This window comes from Cherax quadricarinatus, chromosome 7 (genome assembly GCF_038502225.1).
Source record: "Cherax quadricarinatus isolate ZL_2023a chromosome 7, ASM3850222v1, whole genome shotgun sequence".
In the NCBI taxonomy this organism is placed as follows: domain Eukaryota; kingdom Metazoa; phylum Arthropoda; class Malacostraca; order Decapoda; family Parastacidae; genus Cherax; species Cherax quadricarinatus.
Genome location: NC_091298.1, coordinates 1,474,573 through 1,496,257, shown reverse-complemented (window position 1 = coordinate 1,496,257; position 21,685 = coordinate 1,474,573). Strand labels below are relative to the sequence as shown.

Here is a 21,685-nt window from a genome sequence, read left to right as displayed (position 1 = left end):
TGTGAGCCTTATTAATACTGAACAGTTATCTTAATTACCACAACAATTTAGCGTGTAAAGAGGGCGCGTTCTTCTGTCGGAACTTACAATGCATCCCTGAGGACAGTGTGTGTGATGGTACACAAGACTGTGACACAGACGAGTTGGATTGTAAGTTTTTTAAACTAGCATTATCATTTGATGTCTGAAAAATACTCTACAGTTATTCCCCATCCCTCATTTTAAAAGTTACTGTTCAACATTGCCATTGTATTGCTGATAAGAACTGATGTATCAAATTATTTAAGTAATTTATCACCACTCCAGTAATATACACCATTATGCTCTTAATTTTTTAATAAATTGTCAGTAAAGTTGGCATCAGTTAGCATACATTATATCAGTGAATAAATATCTGGTAGCCAGAATGACAAAATATATAAAGCTTGCTTCACATAAGATGCATATTATCAGGAATATTATATACTATTCTCTTTACCACACAAAAATCACATCATGCCTTTTTTTTGTTCAAAGAATTAATGTTCACTGCTATATAGAGTATATCTGTATAGAGTATACTTGTATATTATACACTTCATCATACAGGTTGTGAAGGGTCAGGCATGTTCCAATGTGACAATGATGACACTTGCCTAACTGACGAGAAAATCTGTGATGGTGTTAGGGACTGTAATGATGGGTTTGATGAAATTCAGTGTCGTAAGTATATAATTCCAGTAAATGTGGCGATTATTAACAAGATGGGTAGTACTGTGTATAGCTTTGGCATAGAACTTGATGCTGTACGTCTTCGTATATAAAGGTGTCTTCTTGTATGGTGTATCAAGTACCTTATACAGTAAGGTTAGGTTAGATTAGGTTAGGTTAGGTTGGGTTAGGTTAGGTTAGATGTCCTCTTTTATGTTGTATCAGATGGTGTAACCTTAAAGGTAAGGTTAGTATAGGTTAAGTTAAATATCGCTTTATTTGTTGTAGTAAGTGACTTTAACCCTTAAATTGTTATATATGTACCCAAAAATAAAATTTTCTTTGTGGCATAATTTAAAAATTTGGTTTTTACAGTTTTACCTGGAGAGGAGTATATTTTTCAGTGTAGAATAAAATAAATATAAACAAAATCAGATAGTTACTTAAAATTTTATGATGTGTTGAAGATGGCAAATAATAATCACTTGTTGGCAATAGCAGCATAAATGCATATACAATATGCATAGTACAGTTTGATGCGAAAAATTAATTTTTTCAATGTCTAACACTGTTTACATTAGTTTCTTATGATATTAGACTTTTTTTTTTTTAACAAGTTGGCCTTCTCCCACCGAGGCAGGGTGACCCAAAAGGAAAGAAAATCCCCAAAAAGAAAATACTTTCATCATCATTCAACACTTTCACCTCACTCATACATAATCACTGTTTTTGCAGAGGTACCCAGAATACAACAGTTTAGAAGCACATACATATAAAGATACACAACATATCCCTCCAAACTGCCAATATCCCAAAACCCTCCTTTAAAGTGCAGGCATTAACTTCCCATTTCCAGTACTCAAATCCAGCTATATAAAAATAACTGGTTTCCCTGAATCCCTTCACTAAATATTACTCTGCTCACACTCCAACAGCTTGTCAGGTCTCAAATACCATTTGTCTCCATTCACTCCTATCTAACACGCTCGTGCATGCTTGAGATGTATCACCCAACATAGTCTCACTATTAATATACAGTATAAATTGCTTTGGTGTTCTAACATGAATGAGGAAATATTTTAATATTACAATTGTTTCATGACAAGATACTCCTCAAAACATCGCAGTGTTTTTCTTTCTTGGATTTCCCTGGGTTAAATCTATGCAATGTGCATTTTTACTGAATTCCACCTCAGTATTATGAAATTGTACTAAATTTAGAACAAATAAACATCATCTTGCCAGTTCATTACGCTTTCCAGATATAATAGTGATAACAGGGATATCTTGCTACTCCTACTTACACTTTGGTCACGCTTCACAGACATGCACATGCATATATATATATACATACATCTAGGTTTTTCTCCTTTTTCTAAATAGCTCTTGTTCTTCTTTATTTCTTCTATTGTCCATGGGGAAGTGGAAAAGAATCTTTCCTCCGTAAGCCATGCGTGTCGTATGAGGCGACTAAAATGCCAGGAGCAATGGGCTAGTAACCCCTTCTCCTGTAGACATTTACTAAAAAAGAGAAGAAGAAAAACTTCATAAAACTGGGATGCTTGAATGTGCGTGGATGTAGTGCGGATGACAAGAAGCAGATGATTGCTGATGTTATGAATGAAAAGAAGTTGGATGCCCTGGCCCTAAGTGAAACAAAGCTGAAGGGGGTAGGGAAGTTTCAGTGGGGAGAAATAAATGGGATTAAATCTGGAGTATCTGAGAGAGTTACAGCAAAGGAAGGGGTAGCAATAATGTTGAAGGATCAGTTATGGGAGGAGAAAAGAGAATATGGGAGATGTTAAGTGAATGTATAGGAACCTTTGAACCATGTGAGAGAGTAATTGTGGTAGGGGACCTGAATGCTAAAGTAGGAGAAACTTTTAGAGAGGGTGTGGTAGGTAAGTTTGGGGTGCCAGGTGTAAATGATAATGGGAGCCCTTTGATTGAACTTTGTATAGAAAGGGGTTTAGTTATAGGTAATACATACTTTAAGAAAAAGAGGATAAATAAGTATACAAGATATGATGTAGGGCAAAATGACAGTAGTTTGTTAGATTATGTATTGGTAGATAAAAGGCTGTTGAGTTGACTTCAGGATGTACATGTTTATAGAGGGGCCACAGACATATCAGATCACTTTCTAGTTTTAGCTACACTGAGAGTAAAAGGTAGATGGGATACAAGGAGAATAGAAGCATCAGGGAAGAGAGAGGTGAAGGTTTATAAACTAATAGAGGAGGCAGTTAGGGTAAGATATAAACAGCTATTGGAGGATATGAGAGCATAGGCAATGGGGTCAAAGAGGTAGTGTTAGAGTGTTCAGCAGAAGTTTGTGGTTACAGGAAAGTGGGTGCGGGAGGGAAGAGGAGCGATTGGTGGAATGATGATGTAAAGAGAGTAGTAAGGGAGAAAAAGTTAGCATATGAGAAGTTTTTACAAAGTAGAAGTGATGCAAGGAGGGAAGAGTATATGGAGAAAAAGAGAGAGGTTAAGCGAGTGGTGAAGCAGTGTAAAAAGAGAGCAAATGAGAGAGTGGGTGAGATGTTATCAACAAATTTTGTTGATAATAAGAAAAAGTTTTGGAGTGAGATTAACAAGTTAAGGAAGCCTAGAGAACAATTGGATTTGTCAGTTAAAAATAGAAGTGGAGAGCTATTAAATGGAGAGTTAGAAGTATTGGGAAGATGGAGGGAATATTTTGAGGAATTGTTAAATGTTGATGAAGATAGGGAAGCTGTGATTTCGTGTATAGGGCAAGGAGGAATAACATCTTGTAGGAGTGAGGAAGAGCCAGTTTTGAGTGTGGGGGAAGTTCGTGAGGCAGTAGGTAAAATGAAAGGGGGTAAGGCAGCTGGGATTGATGGGAAAAAGATAGAAATGTTAAAAGCAGGTGGGAATATAGTTTTGAAGTGGTTGGTGCTATTATTTAATCAATGTAGGGAAGAGGGTAAGGTACCTAGGGATTGATAGAGAGCATGCATAGTTCCTTTGTATAAAGGCAAAGGGGACAAAAGAGAGTGCAAAAATTATAGGGGGATAAGTCTGTTGAGAATACCTGGTAAAGTGTATGGTAGTTATTAATGAAAGAATTAAGAGTAAGACGGAGAATAGTATAGCAGATGAACAAGGAGGCTTTAGGAAAGGTAGGGGGTATGTGGACCAGGTGTTTACAGTGAAACATATAAGTGAACAGTATTTAGATAAGGCTAAAGAGGTTTTTGTGGCATTTATGGATTTGGAAAAGGTGTATGACAGGGTGGATAGGGGGGCAATGTGGCAGATGTTGCAGGTGTATCGTATAGGAGGTAGGTTACTGAAAGCAGTGAAGAGTTTTTACGAGGATAGTGAGGCTCAAGTTAGAGTATGTAGGAAAGAGGGAGATTATTTCCCAGTAAAAGTAGGCCTTAGGCAAGGATGTGTGATGTCACCGTGGTTGTTTAATATATTTATAGATGGGGTTGTAAGAGAAGTAAATGCGAGGGTCTTGGCAAGAGGCGTGGAGTTAAAAGATAAAGAATCACGCATAAAGTGGGAGTTGTCACAGTTGCTCTTTGCTGATGACACTGTGCTGTTGGGAGATTCTGAAGAGAAGTTGCAGAGGTTGGTGGATGAATTTGGTAGGGTATGTAAAAGAAGGAATTTAAAAGTGAATACAGGAAAGAGTGAGGTTATGAGGATAAAAAGATTAGGTGATGAAAGATTGGATATCAGATTGGAGGGAGAGAGTATGGAGGAGGTGAGTGTATTCAGATATTTGGGAATGGACGTGTCAGCGGATGGATCTATGAAAGATGAGGTGAATCATAGAATTGATGAGGGGAAAAGGGCGAGCGGTGCACTTAGGAGTCTGTGGAGACAAAGAACTTTGTCCTTGGAGGCAAAGAGGGGAATGTATGAGAATATAGTTTTACCAACACTCTTATATGGGTGTGAAGCATGGGTGATGAATGTTGCAGCGAGGAGAAGGCTGGAGGCAGTGGACTTGTCATGTCTGAGGGCAATGTGTGGTGTGAATATAATGCAGAGAATTCGTAGTTTGGAAGTTAGGAGGAGGTGCGGGATTGCCAAAACTGTTGTCCAGAGGGCTGAGGAAGGGTTGTTGAGGTGGTTCGGACATGTAGAGAGAATGGAGTGAAACAGAATGACTTCAAGAGTGTATCAGTCTGTAGTGGAAGGAAGACGGGGTAGGGGTCAGCCTAGGAAAGGTTGGAGGGAGGGGGTAAAGGAGGTTTTGTGTGCGAGGGGCTTGGACTTCCAGCGGGCATGCGTGAACGTGTTTGATAGGAGTGAATGGAGACAAATGGTTTTTAATACTTGACGTGCTGTTGGAGTGTGAGCAAAGTAACATTTATGAAGGGATTCAGGGAAACCAGCAGGCCTGACTTGAGTCCTGGAGATGGGAAGTACAGTGCCTGCACTCTGAAGGAGGGGTGTTAATGTTACAGTTTAAAAACTGTAGTGTAAAGCACCCTTCTGGCAAGACAGTGATGGAGTGAATGATGGTGAAAGTTTTTCCTTTTCGGGCCACCCTGCCTTGGTGGAAATCGGCCAGTGTGTTAATAATAATAATTATAATGGAAATATATCACAGTGTTTGACTTCATTGGGTGAATGTGGGATAAAAAAATCTGCATACTGAATTTCACTGTTTGTACCATGAAATTGTAATAAATTTGAACGAAAAAAGCATCTTTCTGCCATTTCACTCCCTGCTTTGCAAGGTGGCAAGACAGGTCCTGGTTGCATTGTTGACTGGTGCTTCTCAATCAGTGTTGTTCATTATGCACTCTGTGGACCCGCATGGTTCTAGATTTTTTTTCCTGGAGTGAGGAAGTGGGTGGGGACCCTAGCAATTAAACTGGTGGCAAATGTCTAATTTGAGGCCAAAATAAATTGTGTGAACAGGTATGTAGAGCACAACCTAGTCCCTTTCACACTAGTACTTACTAGTACATCGTTCACAGTTTAAGGGTTAAAGAAGATTATGTTTCCTCTTGTATGTTGCATTGAATGACTTTAACAATTAGGTTAGGTTTGGTTACATACTCTCTAATATGTTGTATCATATAATATCTTACAAGGTAAGCTCTTTCTTAAATGTATTTTTAAATTTTAGTGCTTTAGAGAGCATCTTTGTGAAATATAATATTTCCTACCTGTAAATAAAGTGTGCTTATCTTCCTCAATTTTCCAAAATTGGCTGAAATTTTTGTAGTTCTCACCCTTGCCTATAGTCAATACCTGTACAGTATCTTAATATCAGCAGTATATAATACTGACAAGTTGAAGAATTAGACACGTATGCAGAGACTGGTATTGTTATTATGTAGATGTTTCACCAACCAGTGATTTTATCAGTACAATACGGGGACAAAATCAGAAGACAGAAGAGGTTGAAAATGAAGTAATCAGTCCCTTGGCCTAGGAGCAGGTGTTCACTACTGTAGTCTTGATGAATCTGAAGCACAGGAGAAGTGGGCTTATATACTTCCACTGGGGAATCCCACATGAGTGACAATGCCTTCATCTGCTACACCTCATCTGACTCTAGTATATAAGCCCACTTCTTTTTTCTGTCTCTTGGAGGTGCAATGGACAAGTAGAAGTAGAAGCAGCAGTTAGGACACACAGCAAGAGGATTCCCTGAATTTCCCCAGTGCTCAGGCTGTGGCCCAAAGCTGGGGTGTGGTTCCAAAAGGATCCTGTAGTGCTTGCTGCCTTTGCACTTCCTGACATTGTCTGCTGCTATGTATCTGCCACACTTCTTAAGCCCCGTGGGGCAGGGTTAAAGGCAGTCCAAGGGCCTAGCTTCTCCCCATGAGCCCCATGAGGGCAGGAAATGGGCCTAGGACTAGGGACATTGGTCCCAGAAGATGAAGAGGTACAAGCACTCCTTCCCATGGAAGACATTAGTCAAGACACTTCCTCAATGGGGAGCCAAGGCTGGGTTACTAAATGGAGAAGACCCAGACTGGGACATTACTGGCAAACCTCATACTACTGCTTTTGTGCCTTAGATTCATCAAGACTGTGGTACTGAACACCACTGAGGGACTGATTACCTCATCTGCAACCTCTTCTGTCTTCTGGTTTTGTCCCTTCATTGTACTGATAGTCAATGTTTGGAAAAAATGTCTACATAATAAAGATACCAGTTGTTGCACACATGTTTAATTCTTCAACTTGTACAGTATACTAGTGGGTATTTGCAACTAAACATTTGTATTTTATTCCTTTGTTGTATCCAAATCTTTCTTAGTTAAGTGTACTTGGTTATTCACTGTATAATGACACCAACCAAATGAGTGTCTTCCTCAGTCGTAATACAGAGACAGTTAAGAGGGAAGCATATACGTGTATGTAGAGTGAGTGGAAACAAGTGACATGAAGTGTGATGGTAGTCAGTTACAAGTATGTCAGATAATGAGAGGTGGGTATCGCATGCTTTCACATGTGGATTGGTGTCATCTGATGGATCTGTCCAGGATGAGCACAATTTAATTAACAAATACTTGAAGATTCTGAAGTTGTGTTTACAAAGCATTTAGTGATTAAGTTGTTGCTCATCCTGGATAGAGTCATCAGGTTCCAACAATCCACATGCACCATTATGTGATAACCACTTGTCAACATGTGATCTACTTGTAGCTGCCTACAATCTTGCTTCATGTCACCTGTCTCCACTCACTGTATATGCTCACTTCTCTGTTGTCTCTGTATCAGGACTGAAGACACCACTCATAGCAAAATATTTCCTATAATAATTGGCATGAAGGTACACATGTCTTTTTTCACATTAACTCTACTTAATGACTTATGTACATGTTTGAAAAAATTCTTATTTCTAATGTACCTTTTTCTTTTTATTATGATCTGCTATTGGCCAGCTGTAACTAAATATTTTGGTTATAAAGCCGATGTGGAAAAATCAGACAGTTTGCACATTATGAGACCTAGCATTTTTACAGACTTCAGTATAATTATTGAACAACAGTATATTTTTACTTTTTTTAAGGAAACATTTGTATGTAAAAATATTTTTAGAATGAACTTTATAGGGTACAACCCCAGGATTCCTTGCTGAGTAAGCATTAAGTAAATTGATTGCCAATACTCAGCAGTATAATAACTTGAATCTAAATTATTGATATATGTATATTGAGAGGATTAACTCAGTGACACTAGAAATTTATAACCAACTCTAGACTTATGCAATTAGAAAAATTAAAGGAAATTTAGAAAATGATTGATGCTTTTTCTAAAGGGTAAAACAGTCACAGATGTTCTCAAAGGTTCCAGAAATTTTTTCTTATATGCAAAAGCCAATGTAGAAAATACTTGCATCCAATATTACGTCCTCATTTTAAGGAACTGGAATTTTAATTTTTAACTATAGATAAATGAATATAGTACAGTACTCTGGACACAATGTGACTGTCCAGTGAGCTATCAAATAAACTAATCATGGGTAACTTGCATGATTTTTTCATGAATATTGTGCCAAACATTGCCAATATTTTTGACAACTCTGACTACTATTCTTTGAAGAAGCTTTTTTTTTTTTTTTCAACAACTCGGCTGTCTCCCACCTAGACAGGGTGACACAAAGAGTGAAAGTCCCCAAAACGAAAATACTTTCATCATCATTCAACACTTTCACCTCACTCTTACATAATCACTGTTTTTGCAGAGGCACCAAGATATAGTAGCTTAGAAGCATATATAAAGATACAATATAAAAAGTGACCTGAAATAATATAATAAACTCCCTATAGAATATAACATCAGGGCCCCAATTACATGTATGTATGTATATACAGTGGTCCCTCGCTTTTCGTAGTTCTCGGCAATCGTAAATTTCGCCAATCATAGGGGTATTTTCGTATAAACATGGACTCGCTTTTCATAGGTTGACTCGCGAATAGTAGTTCGTCCAGGACGCTTACACACGGTGTGAGCCAGGGAGGCCTCCCTACCCAGCCAGTCTGTCATTGTTTACCAGTGAGTGAAGGTCCCCTCAAGTGCTCATACAAAATATTTCATAATATTCCACTCATTTTAGTGCTTGCAAGTACTAAATAAGCTACCATGGCTCCAAAGAAAGCTCCTAGTGCCAAGCCTGTGGTAAAGAAGGTGAGAAATATGTACAGTGACAAAGTCTTGGGCCATTTTCGGGAAGTGTTAAAGAGACGCCAGAAACAGAGCTCTCTCCACAGTTACTTTGCGAGACAGGACTAGAGTGACTCTCAAGGTGGTCCTAGTGGCATTAAGAAACAGAGAAGAGAAGCAACCCCAGAGAAGCAATTGGTACCTGAGGTGTTGCTGGAAGGGGATTCCCCTTCCAAACTGTAAACAATCCAATCTCTCTCCTCCTCCAGTCTCCCATACACTAAGAAGAATCTCAAATAAAGGTAAGTGTTATGCTGTTAATGTTTCATTCATCATTTCCCATTGTATTGTTTATGTACTACATGTATATTTCATGTAAAAAATTTTTTTGTTTTAATACTTCTGAGTGTCAGAAACGGATTAATTGTATTTACATTATTTCTTATGGGGAAAATTGATTCGCAAATCGTAAATTTCGTTTATAGTAGCTCCTCCAGGAACGGATTAATTACGAAAAACGAGGGACCACTGTATATATATATATATATATATACAGCTGCTCTTTGCTGATGACACTGTGCTCTTGGGAGATTCTGAAGAGAAGTTGCAGAGATTGGTGGATGAATTTGGTAGGGTGTGCAAAAGAAGAAAATTAAAGGTGAATACAGGAAAGAGTAAGGTTATGAGGATAACAAAAAGATTAGGTGATGAAAGATTGAATATCAGATTGGAGGGAGAGAGTATGGAGGAGGTGAACGTATTCAGATATTTGGGAGTGGACGTGTCAGCGGATGGGTCTATGAAAGATGAGGTGAATCATAGAATTGATGAGGGAAAAAGAGTGAGTGGTGCACTTAGGAGTCTGTGGAGACAAAGAACTTTGTCCTTGGAGGCAAAGAGGGGAATGTATGAGAGTATAGTTTTACCAACGCTCTTATATGGGTGTGAAGCGTGGGTGATGAATGTTGCAGCGAGGAGAAGGCTGGAGGCAGTGGAGATGTCATGTCTGAGGGCAATGTGTGGTGTGAATATAATGCAGAGAATTCGTAGTTTGGAAGTTAGGAGGAGATGCGGGATTACCAAAACTGTTGTCCAGAGGGCTGAGGAAGGGTTGTTGAGGTGGTTCGGACATGTAGAGAGAATGGAGCGAAACAGAATGACTTCAAGAGTGTATCAGTCTGTAGTGGAAGGAAGGCGGGGTAGGGGTCGGCCTAGGAAGGGTTGGAGGGAGGGGGTAAAGGAGGTTTTGTGTGCGAGGGGCTTGGACTTCCAGCAGGCATGCGTGAGCGTGTTTGATAGGAGTGAATGGAGACAAATGGTTTTTAATACATGACGTGCTGTTGGAGTGTGAGCAAAGTAACATTTATGAAGGGATTCAGGGAAACCGGCAGGCCGGACTTGAGTCCTGGAGATGGGAAGTACAGTGCCTGCACTCTGAAGGAGGGGTGTTAATGTTGCAGTTTAAAAACTGTAGTGTAAAGCACCCTTCTGGCAAGACAGTGATGGAGTGAATGATGGTGAAAGTTTTTCTTTTTCGGGCCACCCTGCCTTGGTGGGAATCGGCCGGTGTGATAATAAAAAATAAAAAAATATATATATATATATATATATATATATATATATATATATATATATATATATATATATACACATATATACAGTGGACCCCCGCATAACGATCACCTCCCAATGCGACCAATTATGTAAGTGTATTTATGTAAGTGCATTTGTACGTGTATGTTTGGGGGTCTGAAATGGACTAATCTACTTCACAATATTCCTTATGGGAACAAATTCGGTTAGTACTGGCACCTAAACATACTTCTGGAATGAAAAAATATCGTTAACCGGAGGTCCAATGTACATACATTTATATATATATATATATATATATATATATATATATATATATATATATATATATATATATATATATATATATATATATATATATATATATTTTTTTTTTTTTTTTTTTTTTTTTTCAACAAGTCTGCCGTCTCCTACCGAGGCATACACTCACACACTCACTCACACACACACTCACACACACACTCACACACACACTCACACACACACACACACACACACACACTCACACACACACACACACACACACACACACACACACACACGAGGCATAGGACCCAGGAAAACAAGGAGATTAGTAGAAGAGCCAGAAACGAGTATGCGCAGATAAGGAGGGAGGCCCAGCGACAGTATGAAAACGACATAGCATCGAAAGTCAAATCTGACCCGAAACTGCTGTATAGCCACATTAGGAGGAAGACAACAGTCAAGGACCAGGTGATAAGGCTGAGGAAAGAAGGTGGAGAACTCACAAGAAACGATCAAGAGGTATGTCAGGAGCTCAACACGAGATTTAAGGAAGTATTTACAGTAGAGACAGGAAGGACTCTGGGGGGACAGACCAGATGGGGACACCAACAAGGAATACACCAACAAGTGTTGGACGACATACATGCAGATGAGGAGGAGGTGAAGAAACTGCTAAGGGACATCGATACCTCAAAGGCAATGGGACCGGACAACATCTCTCCATGGGTCCTTAGAGAGGGAGCAGATATGTTGTGCGTACCACTTACCACAATCTTCAACACATCCCTGGAAACTGGGCAACTACCTGAGGTATGGAAGACGGCAAATGTAGTTCCCATTTTCAAAAAAGGAGACAGAAAAGAGGCACTAAACTATAGACCTGTGTCATTGACGTGTATAGTATGCAAAATTATGGAGAAGATTATCAGGAGGAGAGTGGTGGAGCACCTGGAACGGAACAGGAGTATAAATGCCAACCAGCACGGATTCACGGAAGGCAAATCCTGTGTCACAAACCTTCTGGAGTTTTATGATAAAATAACAGAAGTAAGACAAGAGAGAGAGGGGTGGGTTGATTGCATCTTCTTGGACTGCAAGAAGGCCTTTGACACAGTTCCTCACAAGAGATTAGTGCAGAAGCTAGAGCATCAGGCGTATATAACAGGAAGGGCACTGCAATGGATCAGAGAATACCTGACAGGGAGGCAACAACGAGTCATGGTACGTAATGATGTATCACAGTGGGCACCTGTGACGAGCGGGGTCCCACAGGGGTCGGTCCTAGGACCAGTGCTATTTTTGGTATATGTGAACGACATGACGGAAGGGTTAGACTCAGAAGTGTCCCTGTTTGCAGATGATGTGAAGTTAATGAGGAGAATTAAATCTGATGAGGACCAGGCAGGACTTCAAAGAGACCTGGACAGACTGGACACCTGGTCCAGCAAATGGCTTCTCGAATTTAATCCTGCCAAATGCAAAGTCATGAAGATAGGGGAAGGGCACAGAAGACCACAGACAGAGTATAGGCTAGGTGGCCAAAGACTGCAAACCTCACTCAAGGAGAAAGATCTTGGGGTGAGTATAACACCGAGCATGTCTCCGGAAGCACACATCAATCAGATAACTGCTGCAGCATATGGGCGCCTGGCAAACCTGAGAACAGCATTCCGACACCTTAGTAAGGAATCATTCAAGACACTGTACACCGTGTATGTCAGGCCCATACTGGAGTATGCAGCACCTGTTTGGAACCCGCACTTGATAAAGCACGTCAAGAAACTAGAGAAAGTACACACACACACACACTCACACACACACACTCACACACACACACTCACACACACACACTCACACACACACACTCACACACACACTCACACACACACTCACACACACACACACACTCACACACACACACACACACACACACACACACACACACACACACACACACACTCACACACACACACACACACACACACACTCACACACACACACACACACACACTCACTCACTCACTCTCTCACTCTCTCTATCTCTCTCTATCTCTCTCTATCTCTCTCTCTCTCTCTATCTCTCTATCTCTCTATCTCTCTATCTCTCTATCTCTCTATCTCTCTATCTCTCTATCTCTCTATCTCTCTATCTCTCTCTCTCTCTCTTTCTCTCTCTCTCTCTCTCTCTCTCTCTCTCTCTCTCTCTCTCTCTCTCTCTTTCTCTCTCTCTCTCTCTCTCTCTCTCTCTCTCTCTCTCTCTCTCTCTCTCTCTCTGTCCTATTACACATCTCTCCAGACTGCCAATATCCCAAACCCCTCCTTTAAAGTGCAGGCATTGTACTTCCCATTTCCAGCACTCAAGTCCGGCTATATAAAAATAACTGGTTTCCCTGAATCCCTTCACTAAATATTACCCTGCTGACACTCCAGCAGCTCATCAGGTCCCAAAAACCATTCATCTCCATTCACTCCTATCTAACATGCTCATGCACAGTTGCTGGAAATTCAAACCCCTTGCCCACAGAACCTCCTTTACCCCCTCCCTCCAACCTTTTTGAGGATGACCTCTATCCCGCCTTCCTTCCACTACAGATTTATACGGTCTCCAAGTCATTCTACTTTGATCCATTTTCTCTAAATGACCAAACCACCTCAACAACCCCTCTTCAGCCCTCTGACTAATACTTTTATTAACTCCACGCCATCTCCTAATTTCCACACTTTGAATTCTCTGCATAATATTTACACCACACATTGCCCTTAGACAGGACATCTCCACTGCCACCAACCACCTCCTCACTGCAGCATTGACAACCCAAGCTTCACACCCATATAATAGTGTTGGTACCACTATACTTTCATACATTTCCTTCTTTGCCTCCATTGATAACGTTTTTTGTCTCCACATACACCTCAGTGCACCATTCACCTTTTTTCCCTCATCCATTCTATGGTTAACCTCATCATTAATAAATCCATCCACTGACACATCAACTCCCAAATATCTGAAAACATTCGCTTCTTCCATACTCCTTCTCTCCAATGTGATATCCAATTTTTCTTTATCTAAATCATTTGATACCCTTATAACCTTACTCTTATTTGTGTTCACTTTCAGCTTTCTACCTTTACACACACTCCAAAACTCGTCCACTAACCTTTGCAACTTTTCTTTAGAATCACCCATAAGCACAGTATCATCAGTGAAAAGTAACTGTATCAACTCCCATTTTGTATTTCTTTATTCTTTCAACACACCGGCCGTATCCCACCGAGGCGGGGTGGCCCAAAAGGAAAAATGAAAGTTTCTCCTTTTACATTTAGTAATATATACAGGAGAAGGGGTTACTACCCCCTTGCTCTTGGCATTTTAGTCACCTCTTACAACACGCATGGCTTATGGAGGAAGAATTCTGTTCCACTTTCCCATGGAGGTAAGAGGAAATAAACAAGAACAAGAACTAGAAAGAAAATAGAACAAAACCCAGAGGGGTGTGTATATGCTTGTACATGTATGTGTAGTGTGACCTAAGTGTAAGTAGAAGTAGCAAGACGTACCTGAAATCTTGCATGTGTATGAGACAGAAAAAAAAGACACCAGCAATCCTTCCATCATGTAAAACAATTACAGGCTTTCGTTTTACACTCACTTGGCAGGATGGTAGTACCTCCCTGGGTGGTTGCTAACTACCAACCTACTACCTAGGATTTTGTATTTGATTCCCCATAATTTAGTCCCACCCCTCTCCCCAATGCCCTAGCATTTACTCCTTTTACAACCTCATCTATTAAACAATCATGGTGACATTACACATCCCTGTCTAAGATGTACTATTACTGGGAAGTAATTTCCCTCTCCTCTTCACACCCTAACCTGAGCTTCACTATCCTCATAAAAACTCTTTACAGCATTTAGTAACTTACCTCCTATTCCATATATTTGCAACATCTGCCACATTGCTCCCCTATCCACTCTATCATATGCCTTTTCTAAATCCATAAATGCAATGAAAACTTCCCTACCTTTATCTAACTACTGTTAACATATATGCTTCAATATAAACATTTGATCTACACATCCCCTACCCACTCTTAAGCCTCCTTGTTCATCCACAGTCCTCTCTGTCTTACCTCTAATTCTTTCAATAATAACCCTACTGTACACTTTTCCTGGTATACTCAGCAAACTTATTCCCTTATAATTTTTACAATCTCTTTTGTTTCCCTTCCCTTTATATAAAGGAACTATACATGCTTTCCACCAATCCCTGGGTACCTTCCCCTCTTCCATACATTTATTAAACAAAAATACCAACCACTCCAACACTATATCCCCCCTTCTTATAACATTTCTGTCATGATTCCGTCAGTTCCTGCTGCTTTACCCCCTTTCATTTTACGTAATGCCTCACGGACCCCCCTCACACTCACATCCTGCTCTTCTTCACTCCTAAAAGATGTTATACCTCCCTGGCCAGTGCATGAAATGAGTGCAAAGTAAATAAACATTTTAATGATGAAAAACATTTGAATGTCTAACACAGTTGGAAAGTAAAATTGCTACAATAATTTTGACCAATAAAAATTATTCATGACTATTTTATAGAATTAGTAATGAATTTAAGGATGGTTTCAAATATAAAAATTATACATGTAATTAAACAAATTGCTCTTCTTGAGTATTATACAGTACAGTGGACCCCCGAGTTTCGTGAGCCCAGCGCTTCGTGAATTTAGACTTTCGGCAACTTTTTTTTGTCAAAATATAGCCTCGTGTTTCGTGATTTGCCTCAACATTTGGTGTTTGTATGGAATGCGTTCGAGCAGCCTCCCAGCGGCCACGCACACACAAAGGCTCCCACACACATCATTCAGAGTCAGTGTGGCATTGTTTCTCAGCGAGTGACAATCACTCCACATGTTCATACGATAAATTTCTTAATAATCCATTGTTTTTTGTGCTTGCAACTGTAAATAAGCCACCATAGGCCAAAAGAAGACTCCTAGTGCCAGCCCTTTGGTAAAGAAGGCGAGAAATACGATAGAATTCAAAAAAGAACACATCAGCCAGGGTACTTCCCCACACACACACTAGCCAGGGTACTTCCCCTCACACACGATTTGATTTAAGTGGGGCTTGCATATGAGTGAATAGAATTATCAAAGCTGATTGCTTGGGGAGCATTGAAAATTGAGTTGGGCAAATATTCTGTTAGTGGGATGGTTTGTGAAGGACCTGCCTACTATGGGCCAACAGGTCTGCTGCAGTGTTCTTGCTTCCTTATGTTCTTATGTACACCAGTCAGGGTACTTCCCCACACACACCAGCCAGGGTACTTCCCCACACACACCAGTCAAGGTACTTCCCCACACACACCAGCCGGGGTACTTCTCCACACACACGATTTGATTTGAGTGGGACTTGCGCATGAAGGAATAGAATTATCAAAGCTTATTGCTTGGGGAGCATTGAAAATTGGGTTGGGCAAATATTCTGTTAGTGGGATCAGATAGTTTGTAAAGGACCTGCTGAGTATGGGCCAACAGGTGTGCTGCAGTGTTCCTGCTTTCTTATGTTCCATACACCAACAAGAATCTTCAATAAAGGTAAGTGTGATGTTATTATTGTTTTATATTTGATTTCTCATTCTTTTCTGTATGTAAATCTATATTTAATCTATAAAAAAAAATAATTTTTGTTTTAATACTTTTGGGTGTCTGGAATGGATTAAGTGGATTTACATTATTTCTTATGGGGAAAATGGTTTTGAGTTTCGTGAATTTCGACTTTCGGCAGACTCTAGAACGGATTAATCACGAAACTCGGGGGGTCCACTGCATATGCATTGACAGGCAGTGTGTGGAAGATAATCACGTGCTACGTAAAGAGTGTAGGATATTAGTAAAAGAGGGTGACAGTTTTAAAACAGTTATTGTAGTTGTGAAGAACTACATGAAGAGCTATTTGCATTTTTATAGAAAAAAATTTCATATGCAAATAAATTAAATTGTGTTTTGTACAAAAAATTAAGTTTCTGATTGTGATATTTTTTCTCTTCATTGTTCCATACATTAATGATTTATCATTATGACTTTTAAATAATTTCTTTGTGTTTCATTTATAATGAAAATTGTGTTAACATTAAAAACCTTATTGATTATGAGTTACAAATCATGTTTAAGTGGTATGTTTTAAATCATAATAATTAATGGCTTAAAAATTGTTTTTAGAGTTTCTTAAGTTAGTTTTTTATTTTCTACAGAATGTCAACCAGGGCAGTTTACGTGTGATGATCGAACCTGTATTGATATCAGTCTCCGTTGTGATGGACTCGTCCAGTGCAGGGATCAGTCTGATGAAAAAGACTGTCGTGAGTACAATTTGCTTTCATCATTTCCTTCTTATAATCAAACATTTCTCTTACAGGTTTGCAAGCAATCATTGAAAACATAAGCAAGGGATTGCATCAATATTATTTAGAACATACAGGTATATAGAACATTCTTGATACAACAGTATTATATCACTCGGGTGTAAGCTAAGTATCGAATTGCAGGAGCCCCATATGCGATGTATTTTGTTGTGGTTTTACTTTCTAACTTATGAGTACAATGTTTTGAACAGGTTCAAGTTTGTACGAGTATATCTGATGTGCATGATGTCTTTTTTCTGTTTTGTAATGTACTGTATAAATAGCTAACATGGAAAACTGAAGGTATGGAACATAGCACATTGTTTAGATGATATTTATGTACTATATATAATATCAAGCGGGAATCCTTGAGATAAGTGTACTCTGTTGTGCAAGGTGCTAATTATGTACTCTTGTTTTTGAAGTTAAGAAAAAAATATAAGTTAATCACCAAGTTAATGATTAATGGCATAGTTTTCATGCACATTCTTATTTTGTGTAAAAAATATCCCACACAAGCGGACTTCGTAAATACTATATAAGGTAATTATTTGTTTATCCTGGATGCACTATTTGTTAGCATGACTTTATAGTAGGAACTGTAATTTTGTATATTAGTTGTAGTTATTTGTAGTCTATAAATAAACTACAAATTATTATTGGTAACAACTAATGGCTCCTCAGAATGTGCATCATTTTACTTAAAATTTCAGTCATAATACAAGATGCATATTGTAGTTTGGATGTTCTTTTCTCAATTAATTTATTCTTACTTCATTTTACAATAAAAGTTTATGAAGATGCTTTTGGTCTTTTACAACTACTGTATGATTTATGCATCAAAGCAAGTTTTATGAAAGGCTCTACAACTGTATTGTCAAAACTTAAAGGAAATATTCCACGGGATTCTTAACAATGGGCACAGAGCACCAGTAAAACAACAGTTACTTAAACACTTATACTGTACTCAAAACCTGTATGCTAGTATGCTAGCAGTGAATGGGTCATCGTCTGATAAACACTTTAACACATATTTTCTTAATGAGAAAACCACTGCCACCTATGTGTTTATTATGACCTCTCTTTTCTTCATTCCCTAATGAAGGCATATTTAACCCTTTGACTGTTTCAGGCCCCTTTCTGAAACTGTCATTCTATGTCGCTCAATTTTTGAAAAAAAAAATTATTTTTTTCTTATGAAATGATAGAGAATCTTTTCCCGATGGTAATGACACCAAAAGTTCGAAATTTGGTCGAAAACTCATGGAAGTATGCTCCCGTGAAGTTAGCGGTCTCGGCGACATATGCGTATCGGTGATTTCGCCGACTTTGAGCCCTATTTTCAGCCAATTCCATTGTTCCAGTTGACCAAACTCATAGCTATTTCTTTAGAACTCCATTTTATCTATCAGCTGATTACAAGAAACCTCCCATTTACTAATTTGGACTACCCAATACGGTGGTCAGAAATTGGCAATTTGGCCAATTTCACGCAAACTAAAAAAGATGCCAATTTCAAAATAGGGTCCAGAATAAACAAGGTAGACATTCGTGGCACTAAAATAACATATGCTCTGTTCATTAGTCACATCTCTAGGCCCCTCTTATATTATTATTGCTTTCTATTTTGATTTTTTATTCATACAAAAAAATACAAAATTTACTGTTATGCAGACTACTGCATTATTGTAAAAATGGTATAAATAATATCAATGCACTAGTGAAAGAATATTAGACTCCCCAGTTGACGTGTATTGGACGTGTGGTGTGATTTATTTACTCCTGAACGTTGGTAAAAATCGAACATTTCCGCTACTTTGAGCTCAGTTTCAAGGTCGTTTTCATCGTCAAAGTAATGAAAATCATCTCTATTTCTGTAATATGTTTTCCATTTTATCACCTAAGACCATGAAAACGCGAATACAACAATAAATACTATATGAAAATACACCTCAAAGCCGGCGTTTTATTCCAAAAAAACGATCAGTTTTTTTTTTCTCATTACGCAATGTGTGCTGCAGGATTTTTTTTATGTGGTGCACACTGACCACACAGACCCATTCTCTCACATGTGGGCCTACCAGCTTTCTCCCGCTTGATTTGAAGCCGCTAGAATTATTGAGTATATATACGTCGGAAACATTGGCTCATAAGACATATTTATACATTAAAAACAGTCAAAGGGTTAAGGCTTTTGTTAAGCAAGACAACCAGTGGAAATTTACAGGAAATTATAAGACTGATTATAGATTGAAGAAAGGACATAATGAGCATAGCTCTGCTCCTGTATTTACAAACTTGTACTGTAAACACAAGCTCACAGTGTTTTCTAAATGTTTGAATATTTAAATAATTCACCTCACATTTTCAGCTGTCAGTGCTCTTGAATTTTCACTTGTCCCATTTCTGACTATCATTATTACTTCCAATTTTTTTTAGGTATCATTGGTAACAAAAAAATTATATGGTGGAGGGAGAAACTGAAGTAAGAAGGAAGAATGAATATTGAATGACAGTATTTACTAATCAGCATTGAGACAAACTTAATGTTTGTGAACTGCTTGCTGAGTTGAAGTGGTGGCCCCTTTAATGTGATATATATTATTAACACAGTGCGTACACATGAGCACGTGTGCATGCACACGCACACATGCACAAATGCGTGCACACATGCACACACTCATGCATACACATGCACACACGTGCACACACGCGCACACACGCGCACACACGTGCACACACGCACACACAGTCACTCACACACACACACACACATGCACATGCATGCACACACATGCTCACACATGCTCACACATGCACACACATGCGCACACATGCGCACACATGCGCACACATGCGCACACACTCGCACACACACACACACACACACACACACACACACACACACACACACACACACACACACACACACACACACACACACACACACACACACACACACACACACACACACACACACACACACACATACACATACACACACATACACACACACACACACATACACACACACACACACACACACACATACACACACACACACACACACACACACACACACACACACACACACACACACACACACACACACACACACACACACACACACACACACACACACACACACACACACACACACACACACACACACACACACACACACACACATACACACACACACACACACACACACACACACACACACACACACACACACACACACACACACACACACAGAGTTTATGCATACTGAGTTTTATAACCTGTGTTAAAAATTAGATGTTATGCTGATTAGTTTGTTATGCAGATTTGTAGACCTATTGCATGTAATTGTTATGTTTAGCTTGTTATCATTTAGTGAGAATGTATTAACAAAACTTAGAGTCTTCATTTTAGAAAAGCCTGTGTAATGCAAAGGTTACTTACATGGAATTTGTGCACGTTTAGACATAATACTTTTAATTTATTTAGGGTGTGAAAACGAGGAATGGACTTGTTCAGATGGAACATGTATACCAAACGAGCAACAGTGTGACGGAGTTCGACAGTGTCGTGATGGCTCTGATGAAGATAACTGTCTCCGAGGTAATATTTTCTTTTGCAACCATTAGCATGTAATAATGTACATAAAAAGAGTAACCAGTAAATTGTATATTTATTTCTGACAAATGAGTCCTGTAGTAGGCTTTAAGAATGTGTAATAAGCAGAATTTACCTATGTAGAATGTGGACAAGAAGAATGGACTTGTGAAGACCAGTCATGTGTGTCACAGCAGGCACGGTGTGATGGACACCATGACTGTCCTGACAATTCAGACGAATACAGATGTCCTCCTAAACGTATGTAATATAGTATTTATTAACAAAATTCTTCTGTGTAATGTGATGTAAATAAATTCATAATGACAGTGTTATTAGTTTTATGACAAAAAATTCTTTTGACTTTAAACTTATCAAAGCAGTAGTCTATTTTATTCTTTTGTTTCTAATAACCTTAATGGGATTACTATTATTCCAAGACTTTTTTTTGTCTCTTACTAAATGATTATGGGGAAATGTTCGTAAGGTCATATATGTATTATGTATGTCTGCAGTTCATAAAAATGTGAAATTAAGAATTTTTTTCTAGAGTATTCATTTCAATATCGTTTAGGACTAAAATCACAGCTTTCTCCCTCTTATTCCTTTCAAACCAGGATCTCGGTTCTAATTTTATTAACCTGGTACTGATGTAGTGTTGTTAGCATGTAATCTTGTATTTTCTCCACATCCCATATCTTGTGATGTAGTAGTAGTGTTAACATGCTGTCTTGTAGCTTCTCCACACCTCAGATCTTGTGATGATGTAGTAGTAGTAGTGTTAACATATTATGTAAATTTTAAACACCATGGACCTGGTGCTGATGTAGGTTATTATGTTATGTTGTTACTTCTTGATTCCCCAGACCTGTGCTGGTGTTATGTTGTTATCATGTTTGATTTTTACCTCTCCACTCCCCAGTTCAAAAATAATATTTTAAAGGGCACAAGAAAAAGTGCTAGATCAAGTCCCTGGTACTTTTTAAGCAGACTTGTTACTTTCATGATATTGTAAATTTCATTATATTTGA

The 21,685-nt window shown here is 38.8% G+C and overlaps 1 protein-coding gene across 50 annotated transcripts in view; it reads left to right on the top strand.

Annotated features, from left to right (window-relative positions):
* The window catches only part of trol (terribly reduced optic lobes), a 960,590-nt gene that overhangs the window by 332,441 nt on the left and 606,464 nt on the right, over nt 1-21,685 (top strand). For 47 of the 50 annotated variants that reach the window (XM_070082142.1, XM_070082177.1, XM_070082160.1 and 44 more), the window contains 5 exons: nt 52-150; nt 589-702; nt 16,905-17,012; nt 20,547-20,660; nt 20,799-20,915. In XM_070082142.1, the coding sequence (XP_069938243.1) occupies nt 52-150; nt 589-702; nt 16,905-17,012; nt 20,547-20,660; nt 20,799-20,915 (552 nt within the window). The remainder of the gene's footprint in view (nt 1-51; nt 151-588; nt 703-16,904; nt 17,013-20,546; nt 20,661-20,798; nt 20,916-21,685) is intronic. The other 3 variants (XM_070082175.1, XM_070082163.1, XM_070082152.1) reach the window with 2 other exon arrangements.